The sequence below is a fragment of the Pseudorasbora parva genome, chromosome 17 (genome assembly GCF_024679245.1).
Source record: "Pseudorasbora parva isolate DD20220531a chromosome 17, ASM2467924v1, whole genome shotgun sequence".
Lineage (NCBI taxonomy): Eukaryota > Metazoa > Chordata > Actinopteri > Cypriniformes > Gobionidae > Pseudorasbora > Pseudorasbora parva.
Window position 1 is genome coordinate 32146308 of NC_090188.1, and position 10316 is coordinate 32156623.

General features: G+C 39.3%; 2 protein-coding genes and 1 long non-coding RNA gene across 8 annotated transcripts in view; 2 read left to right on the forward strand and 1 right to left on the reverse strand.

Annotated features, from left to right (window-relative positions):
• Nucleotides 1-1938, forward strand: part of prkg1a (protein kinase cGMP-dependent 1a) — a 175315-nt gene extending 173377 nt beyond the window's left edge. For all 3 annotated transcript variants that reach the window (XM_067421958.1, XM_067421957.1, XM_067421956.1), the window contains exon 18: nt 685-1938. In XM_067421958.1, coding sequence (XP_067278059.1) covers nt 685-783 — 99 coding nt within the window. In that variant the 3' untranslated portion in view covers nt 784-1938. The remainder of the gene's footprint in view (nt 1-684) is intronic.
• Nucleotides 1-10316, reverse strand: part of LOC137045371 (uncharacterized) — a 141150-nt gene that overhangs the window by 46543 nt on the left and 84291 nt on the right. For all 4 annotated transcript variants that reach the window (XR_010898755.1, XR_010898753.1, XR_010898752.1 and 1 more), the window contains exon 4: nt 4051-4234. This is a non-coding gene — a long non-coding RNA (uncharacterized lncRNA). The remainder of the gene's footprint in view (nt 1-4050; nt 4235-10316) is intronic.
• Nucleotides 3917-6449, forward strand: dkk1a (dickkopf WNT signaling pathway inhibitor 1a). Its single transcript, XM_067421961.1, has 4 exons — nt 3917-4216; nt 4395-4536; nt 4636-4794; nt 5286-6449. The coding sequence occupies exons 1-4, from the start codon at nt 3998-4000 to the stop codon at nt 5534-5536; spliced, it is 771 nt and encodes a 256-aa protein (XP_067278062.1). The 5' UTR covers nt 3917-3997; the 3' UTR covers nt 5537-6449.

The window sequence follows — 10316 nt, forward strand, 5'->3', positions numbered from 1 at the left end:
TCAACACCAGGGGATCCCTTTAAAATAAACCCATTAATGATTTCTCTCATCCACCAGCAATTTTTGGGATGTTTATCCACCTGAACCGCGGATATAACCGCAATCTGCACAAACTCCGATTCCTTACACAAAAAATGTCTTTCTTCAACATCTGTGTTAAATGGATTTCAATCGTAGTTAAATGGATTAAACGAAGCGTCAATTTTTTTCAATTCGAGTAACTCGAGTTACTCAAGGAATGGTTTCAGCCCTACTTGTTACAAATGAGTTGTCATAACAGAAATACAAAGTTGTCATAAAACGTTAGATGGTGCAGGCTGAAAACATTAGATGGTGCAGTCTGCTTCCCTGAATCCGCTTGTAATCATTCTCTATATGGCATAGCTGATTGGTTCCGCTTTATCAGTAGCCAATGAGCTCGCTGCTCAACTTTACTATACCAAACAAATTCATATAAATGATTCATATGAATAAATCATATATATATAAAGTATTTTATATTGTATTTTTTCCACAATATTACTGTTTTACTGTATTTTTGAACAAATAAATGCATGAGTGATTGGTGAGCCTAATGCTTTTTTCAAAAACAATAATCTAAAGGAAATTGTACTTTTTTTTTTTGGTCCATGTGGACTATTATGTACTATATAATTTATTATCCCATTTTGTGTACACGCACAGGTAACATCATCCACGGACACCAGTAACTTTGACAGCTTTCCAGAGGACAATGAAGACCCACCGCCTGATGATAACTCAGGCTGGGATACAGACTTCTAAACAGGCCTAAATACACGTGCACACATACACAGACACACAACGCCAGCCTGGGACACACATGCTGCACTAACAAAGACTGAAGGAGAAATGTGGGAAGAAGGAGAAGAGGAAGATTTTTGTCCAAGAAAAGAAGTTTCAAGACCCGGAGGCAAAAAAAAAAAATTGAATGCCTTGCGTAAGCGTGTCTGTGTGCGTGTTCACCTTTGACCCTTAATAACCTCCTTTACTGTGATATAACTAAGGAGAGAGTCAATTTAGGGAAAAGGCTGTGACCTCAGTGATTTGTTCTTCTCCCTGATTGGCTGTAAACTCTTCATTCACCAATCCGTGTGCAGACTACTCTAAAGACGACCACACTGTATAATCGCAGGAGTACAGACAGACCTGAATGTTGCTCTTAAGTAATACTTATTTGTTTAAGCACATGTACGAAATAGCATAATATTACTAGCCCAGAAAACTCACACATACGCTGGCATTCCTGACATGTATCGGTTTCTCTCTCATGTGTATCATAAGACTCAGTTTCACTCCCTTCAAACACACACAGACATTATAGACGCATCTTCTCGCCTCTCTTTACTGTTAATTTAATGTTGTGCTGGCCGGCCATTACAGGTTACGATATTCTGAGCACAGTGCTGGTTCTCAACCTTTATCCCATGAAATGATGTGCCTCAAATTCATAGTTCCATTAATGGTGTACTGTATTTATTGTCTCAAATTTATAATAAGGATGAGGTAAGTACTGACCACTGTGAACGGACAGCTTTTAAACAGGAACAGCGTCAAAAAAACAGGAACGGACCTGGGGTTAGTTTGCCTTTAATGGCCATTTCTTAAACCAGACTAATTTGAATGCAGGTACAACATAATCATGATTTCTCCAGAGATTCAGCCGTGTCAGATTACGAACAGTATTAGTGCCTTAAATCAATGGCATTCTGCGACGCTCCTTATGCTGCATGTCAGAATACGATCCCTTCAGCCTGCTGCTGTCCATCTGTCTAGTTTTTTTTACACAATAAAGCGACTGTTTTAGACACTTCCTGTATCCTCACATGATCTTCAGCTGTCTTTTATACATCTGAAATGTGTTTTTGTTTTCTCCTGTGAAATTTATTTTGATCCAAATATAGATCAGAAATTCTAGGACCTCCCTCCTCCTTTGGAAACACATGTCTTTTCTATATAATGATAGTGAATTACAAAACAGTATCATCTATCTATCTATCTATCTATCTATCTATCTATCTATCTATCTATCTATCTATCTATCTATCTATAAGCATAGTATATATATATATATATATATATATATATATATATATATATATATATATATATATATATATATACACATACATACATACATTTTTTTATACGCAAGGCTGCATTTATATTATTAAAAATATTATTGAAATATAAAATATATTAAAAAAAAACTTCTTAAATGAACTTAAATGAATATTTTTACAAATCTGAAGTCAGATTATTCTGCTTTTGCTTTAAAATCATGAAATTATACAATAATTCCAATCAAAAACAACTGCTCATGTTACAAGTGTGTAGTATCTTTGGATGTTGATTAAAATGCAGTGGTTGCCTCTAATTTTAAATGGCTACACATTTTGTCTAAAGCCAGTTTACCTGTTATAGGGCACACAACAAATACATTGAATTTGCTCTATAACAGGCAAAATGACGTGTCAAATGTTTTATTGGAATTGGTCTTGAAAAAATATGATCGGTGCATCACTTTAGGCTATATCTGCTTACACTGGAAAAATTAGAAATTTGATTAAAAATGAGTTTGAAGTGCACAGTGCACTTAGGCAGATACATTCAGCCCCAAAGCAGAAAAAACCCCACATTCATTTGTTTTATCATTAATGAACCTAGCCTGCATATGCTACATAATCTGAAAACAAAAACACAATTTTTTTCCCTTTGGTGATACTCTTATTTAAATGTTTTTAAATATTCTCAAACTCAGTTCTATATTAATAAATATATTTTATTTATCAAATATATTCATCATTTTTTATGAAGCATGGTGATCTGTAGAGGGCACCAGTTCACCATTTAATTTCAGAAAAGCCAGCAATACTAAACATTCATTTGAAGAGCACTAAGATTCTTCTATAACATAACACCAACTCAGTCAAATGTCATTTCTATGAAAATATGAAACTGAACAGTTACACTTATGTTCCTGTTTATGTTCTCTGCAATATCTAATCAGTCTATGACTAAAACATGAAGTGATTAAGTGACTTGGAAAAAAATTGGGACAATATGAAGATTTGTATCTTTCATCTTAATAAATAGATCAGAAACTTATTGTGAGGTGTTTTCTACAATGTTACCTGTTTGACACCAAAATATGATTGCTTTGCAAATATAAGGAGTATATATTTATGATATATTAAATAATTCCACTTTAGTTTCTTTCAATAAAAAACTTTTCCTCATGGTTTCTTCACCAGTTGCAATTCAAACGGGTATACTATTAAATAATTCAGGACATATCACAGTTCAAATATTATGCTATTAAAGCACTTAATGTAGACACGGAGTGCTTAATGTAAGCTTGAATAATCCTGAACTCTGTTAAACCCCTTATTTTTACCCACAGAAGACGCTCTGTTTCAACGAAGAGGAAGGTGTTTTTTATTGCAGTAAGTTAGATAAACGCGTGAAACATTAACATGCATATTATTTTTATGTGCTGACAGCAAAATGATCAGGTTCAAGCTCTAGCCCTAGTTAACAGAGGTGTGCTGACAGGTACTGTCGTGTATAATGATATACCTTAAATTCCACTTTAAGCACTTTAAGTTGTCAGTCTGTTTCTGAGGGGGCGCGAGGGTAATTACGCACAACTATTGCGAAATTTCACCAATCCCTATTACGATGAGGGCGTGGCTATTGAATATTCATCATGTTACGCAATCTGTCGCACTAAGCGTGGCTGCATGGCTCATTAATATTCATGAGCCGGGGATGCTGCGCGCCTCTCAGCAGATCAGTTCACATCGCCTGCGCAGACACGAGTTCCCCGCAGAACGTCTGCGCAGGCGATGAGAGGGGAGGTGGAGAGAGGGTTTGATACACTCACAGTACAGTTATTTAAAAGGGGCGGGAATATACAAACAGTCCCGCATGTATAAAACTCTTGGAGACACATGAAGTGCCGTGGAGTTTGGACATTATGCGTGACATACTGGCAGAGAAGAACATGAGGAACATGCTCTCACTACTCACCGTTGTGACTGTTTATCTCGCGGTTTGGGGAGGAATCACTGCAGATGCTCAGGTCGGATCTGTGTTACGGAACTCCATCAGGCATCTGCCCGCAGCATCCAGTCCGAGTGACGCGGTGAGCGCGAGCCCGCGCGTAACCGGCACCGCAGACAGCGACGCTCCGGCGGTACGTTTTCAGAGGATGCTGAAACGCACAGAGGATTTAACATTTAGACTGAGCTTTTGAGATTATTATTATTATTTGTATTATTATTCATTTGGAGTTGTATTCCATACATGTGCTTTTAAAGGAGCGATTTAAATAACGTGTATCATTATTATTATTATTATGTACTCTCTCACAGTCGCCGCACTGCGCCGCTGATGCAGAGTGCGGGCCCGGTGAGTTTTGTAACGGCTCTCGGGGAGTTTGTCTCTCGTGCCGCAGGCGGAGAAAGCGCTGCGCTCGTGACGGGATGTGCTGCGCCGGGAACCGATGCATCAATGGTACAAACCAGCGAGCGTCTTATGTTTTCACTAATTGATTGAATATAGTGTGTGTGTGTATGTGAAGATTAATTTTCCCATATCGTGTTTCTCTCACAGGTGTGTGTCAACCTGCTGATACAGAAGCTGTCGTCGCGGTAGATGCAGATCAACCGGTTGGCAACACGGATGAGCCAAGTATGACTGCAACACGTGGGCAGAACTTCACACATCCTAAAAGAACCACCGTCCCACCAAAACCACAGCAGCCACTGAAAGGTCTCAAATACTTCTCTTCTCTTCTCTTCTCTTCTCTTCTCTTCTCTAATCTGACTTTTAAATCTTGTTGGATCTTTCTTTGTCTCATCTTTCCTTTTCTCATCTCTTCTCAGACTCTTGTTTTCATTTTCACCTTGCCTCTCCTCATCTCTTCTATCCTTGTCTCTGACCTTACCTTACCTTTTTCATATCACATATCTTGTCTCCGGTTTTCTCATCTCACCTTTTCACTTATTATTTTCTGGTCTCTTCTCCTCTCGTTGTCTCTTTAAAAAAAATAATACAATTCTTAATTGATCTGCCTCACTGAGCCTTTAAAAAAAATAGTCATAGTCTCTTCGTTTCTCTTCTTCTCAACGCTTGATTCTGATTTCTTCTCAACTCCACAACCAGATCTGATTTCAAAACCTCCGCTTCCTCTACGTGCTGCTATCATGCGCCTCTGGAGGAGTGATGCTGATGTGATTTATAATCGGTCTCGTCTCTGTCAGGTGGCGAGGGCGAGGCGTGTCTAAGGTCTTCGGACTGTCTGAAAGGCCTGTGCTGTGCCCGGCACTTCTGGTCCCGGATCTGTAAGCCCGTGCTGACGGAGGGGCAGGTGTGCACGCGCCATCGGCGGAAAGGGGCTCACGGTCTGGAGATCTTCCAGCGCTGCGACTGCGGCTCCGGCCTGACCTGCCGAGGCCAGAGGGAGAAACCCGGAGCGGAAAGCCGAAACCTCCACACGTGCCAACTGCGCTGACCACGCAGAACCGCTCCCGGCTCCATACACACACACACACACACCAAACAGCACGCATGCAGACACACATGCAGCGGCGGCAAAGGAAAACTGATTGCACGGAAGGATGCGCCATTAAAAGGACTGATCGTATTTCCTGGACGGATGCAGAGAAACTGCACCGTACAGATGTTTCTGTTGTACACTCTGCTATTTAAGACTTTTTCCCCTGGGTCATCACAAAAGGCAGATTGCTTTTGTTTCCCTTTATAAGGAACTTCTTATTCTTCTTGCAGTAAATTACTGTATTGTAAATACGTAGTCAGAAATTGCACTTAACACTGAGCATATGGATCCTGTAAAAGTAGCATTTTATGATTCACGCACATTGATATTGTAAATGTGCGAGTGATATGATATAGATGGGTATCAGTACTATTTTTATTTTAAGCAAATTGTAAAGATATTTGTCTGATTAAAATATATAAATGGAACAATAATGGACTTTTTACAATTCCTATGGCCACAGCAGCAACCTAAAGAAACCACTTAGGGATGTTTTTATATCTAATGACATACACTGCGTGCTTTATTTAGCAGGTCACACTTCCAGAAACTTTGACTTCACAGAAAATGCTATATATTGTGTGCAGCAGCAGCAGCAAAAGTGGCTTTGGATTAAAAAAAATAAAATAAAATAAAAAGTTTTCTAAATTAATAAATGTTAATGTGAAAAAGTGTCCTAATTTAATGCATAGAGCGTAGGTAAAAACAATTGCCTTTTTACTTGATCACTGATGACAGCGGAGTATCATTTTAACTTGTAATACAACAAACAAAAACAAGTGCACTTAAAATGAAAGTCTGATGTACATTTTCTTGCATTTTAATTTAAAAACTTTTTTTTGTGCTTAAGACAAAGATGTGCTGCATGGATTGTCTTAGTCTTGGCCACAAAAAAAAGTTGTGTTTTGCTTGAGTTTGTGGACATAATATGAAGAGAAAAATACAAAGAACACTACTCTTAACAAAAGTCTACTCTACCACGTTCATTATTCACTTGCCTGCTTTGTGACCTCATAGCTGAAGTTATCATGGCAAATAAACAAGCTTGGATCTCTGCTGAAGAGCTGTAATCCTTTTTGTAGCCATATCCCTGTCTGCAGAAAAACACCTGACCACATGAAAGCCTGAATGGGCTCAAACAGCAGCAAAGTACAAAGCCGACAGGAGGATATCAAACGTGAAGAATCCAGAGGAAGTACAAGAGGATCAGCAGCAACAACCTTTGGTGTGTCTGGCTAACTTCTAATTAGTCCTGCAGTCAGGCCTGAATTGCAGGTTAATCATATAGATATCTGACCCTTTAATTACTTTATCATGCTGCCTGTTTGGCACGCACACCACATATAGTGCAGTTTAGAGAGAGTTTGGCATTCACTTAGATTAAAAAAACGTTATTTGTGCGGTCTGTAGTTGATGCCGTTAATGTTTTGCACGTGATCAATATATTTGATTGATCTGAAGCTGTAATCATGAATGAAGGCGTGATGAAATGTTTGTCTGAAACATTTGAAGGATTAGTTCACCCAAAAATGAAAATTCTGTCTCACCCCTCATGTCGTTCCAAACCTGTAAGACTTTTATTCATCTTCAGAACACAAATGAAGATCTCTGCTTATGAAATCTGCGTTGACAGCCTGCACGGCTATCACTTTCAAGCCCCGGAAAGCTAGTGGAGACATTGTGAAAGTCATTCATTTGACGCTTTTATGAGCGCTTTGTTTGCGCAAAAACACATACAATCACTTTATTTAAAAAAATATTAACCTCCAACGTTCACGTGAGCACCACGACGTATGCGTGTTGTGTTCCACGAGAGCAGGCGTGGCGTGAATGCATGTTGAAGATTAATATTTTGTAAATAAAGTGGTAAATTATGTCCTAAAGCTCTTGGATTTCACTTAAAAGATCTTCATTTGTGTTCTGAAGATGAGCGAATATCTTACGGGTTTGGAACGACATGAGGGGTGCGTAATTAATTACAGAATTCTCATTTTTGGGTGAACTATTTAAAAACACTTTAAGAGATAGTTCACCCAGATATAAATTCTGTCATTATTTGCCTCATAACATGCAAAAGTGACTTTTTTATGCAGGAGAACACAAAAGGAGAAATGTTGAATAACATTCTTGCTCTTTTCCATGCAGTTAAAATGAATGAGGAGAGGAAGACATGAGGACACTAAAGCATAAAATAAGCATCAGATGTGTTTAAACAGTTACCGGCAATCTGTGAAATCTGGCATTGTATATAATGCCTGAAGTTTGTTGGCAAAGTATAAAATGGTTTATCTTTTACACATTTCTTAGGCATTCTATACAATGCGAAAGAACATCTTTGACTTTATGCCGTAATAGAAAAACATGTTAAATACCAATAAAGGTGTGTTTTGATACTTCGCCTAAAGTGTACTTGTCATTCTGTATACTAGGTAATGTATAGAATGCCTAGAAAAGTATGCAACATAAATTATAAAAAAACCTGACATTTCATACTTTGCCTACAAACTACAGAGATTCTATATATTCACAAGGCATTCTATACACCTGCTTTTCACACAGTGCAGGTAACATATGTCCTAAATTGCAAGTATTCTGAAGTCATACAATAAATTTGCATGAAGAATGGACTGAATCACTCAGACCATTCTGTTAACTGAGAAAACATTGAAAAATAGCTATTTGGATATAAATGAGACATTGCTAATTCTCCAATAAACTAGCTGGAGAGCTAGAATGGATGTTACGATTAGTAAAAAACATAAATCTGTTCCTCACACAATAATATAACATACAGTATATTGCCAAAAGTTTTGGGACGCCTGCCTTTACATGCCCCTGAATTTGAATGACATCCCATTCTTAATCCGTCGGGTTTAATATGGAGTTTGTTCACCCTTTGCAGCTATGACAGCTTCAACTCTTCTGGGAAGGCTTTCCACAAGGTTTAAGAGTGTGTTTATGGATATTTTTGACCATTCTTCTAGAAGCACATTTGTGAGGTCAGGCACTGATTGGACGAGAAGGCCTGGCTTGCAGTCTCCACTCTAATTCATCCCATTGGTGTTCTTTCAGGTTGAGGTCAGGACTCAGTCAAGTTCCTCCACACCAAACTCACTCATCCATGCCTTTATGGATCACCACAACACTATTTTATTGTGCACTGGTGCTCAGTCATGTTGGAACAGGGAGGGGCCATCCCGAAACTGTTCCCACAAAGTTGGGAGCATGCAATTGTCCAAAATGCCTTGGTATGCGGAAGCATTAAGAGTTCTTTTCACTGGAACTAAGGGGCCAAGCCCAACCCCTGAAAAACAGACCACAACGTAATTCACCCTCCACCAAACTTTACACTTAGCACAATGCACTCAGGCAAGTAACATTCTCCTGGCAACCACCACACCCAGACTCGTCCATTAGAATGCCAGAGGAACGTGATTCGTCACTCCAAAGAACACGTATACACTGCTCTAGAGTCTAGTGGTGCTGTGCTTTACACCACTGTATGAGAAACTTTGCATTGCACGTAGTTATGTAAGGCTTGAATGCAGCTGCTCGGCCATGGAAACCCATTTCATGAAGCTCTCGAATGCACTGTGCTTGAGCTAATCTGAAGGACACAAAGTTTGGAGGTCTCTTGCTAATGACAGCAGAAAGCTGGCGACTTATGCACGTTGTGCGCCTCACCATGCGCTGACCCCACTCTGTGATGTTACGTGGCCTACCAATTCATGGCTGAGTTGTTGTTGTTCCCAAATGCTTCCACTTTCTAATAAAACCACTAAAAGTTGACCGTAGAATATTTAGTAGTGAGGACATTTCACAAATGGACTTGCACAGATGGCAACCGTACCATGCTCATTAACGCTTACCTTCACTGAGTTCATTTGTAGAAGCGTCTGCATGCCTAGTTCTTGATTTTATAGACCTTTTGCCATGGAAGTGATTGAAACACCTCAATTATATGTTTTGGAGGGGTGTCCCAATACTTTTGGCAAAATTGTGTCTTTTCAGAAGACCTGGAATAAAGGTAATTTCTAATTCTATTTGCCCGTTACTGTGTTTGCACAGAAAAGGGCAACAAACGGCATCCCTCCAAATTTCTTTTACTTTCACTGAAAAAGTCACAAGGGTGAGTGAATGATGACACAAACATTTTTGAGTGAACTAACTGCCAGGAAAAGAAAATCATTTGTGTGCAGATTTTGTTACATAATGCAACAACTTTCATTTTAAGTGTGTCATACTGTAAGTGTTATTTTGGGCCGACTTTACACAAATCAAAATCACAAGATCAGGGCTGTTCACGTCTCTGTAGCAGCTGGCAAATGTCAGAACAAGACTCTTCATTAGTAGGGTCATAAAAGAGTACATTTTCCACTCCTTCACGCTCTTACGGCAAAATGTAACCTTTTTCTCCGTCCCTTGACCTTCCTGTCTCGCTCTCCTTCAGTCTGTCTCTCTCTAGTGACAGACACTGTGGCTGAAAATTACAGACAGGCAGATTTGTTTAATGATGTCAGGCGTCACAGATTCGAGGGCTCACGAAAACTGACTATTTTAACTGCGCGCGTGGAGACTAGAGGAGGAGACGGCCTCCACACACACACACACACACACACACACACACACACACACACACACACACACACACACACACACACACACACACACACACACACACACACACACACACACACACACGTTTTGGTATTCTGAGCTGTTCTTCTGAGTAACT

What these genes read in the sequence shown, in the direction of transcription:
- dkk1a (XM_067421961.1), top strand. Translation starts at nt 3,998, where the DNA reads ATGCGTGACATACTGGCAGAGAAGAACATGAGGAACATGCTCTCACTA. An exon ending in CAGACAGCGACGCTCCGGCG is followed by an intron (nt 4,217 to 4,394) that starts GTACGTTTTCAG and finishes ACTCTCTCACAG; the next exon opens with TCGCCGCACTGCGCCGCTGA. An exon ending in ACCACAGCAGCCACTGAAAG is followed by an intron (nt 4,795 to 5,285) that starts GTCTCAAATACT and finishes CGTCTCTGTCAG; the next exon opens with GTGGCGAGGGCGAGGCGTGT.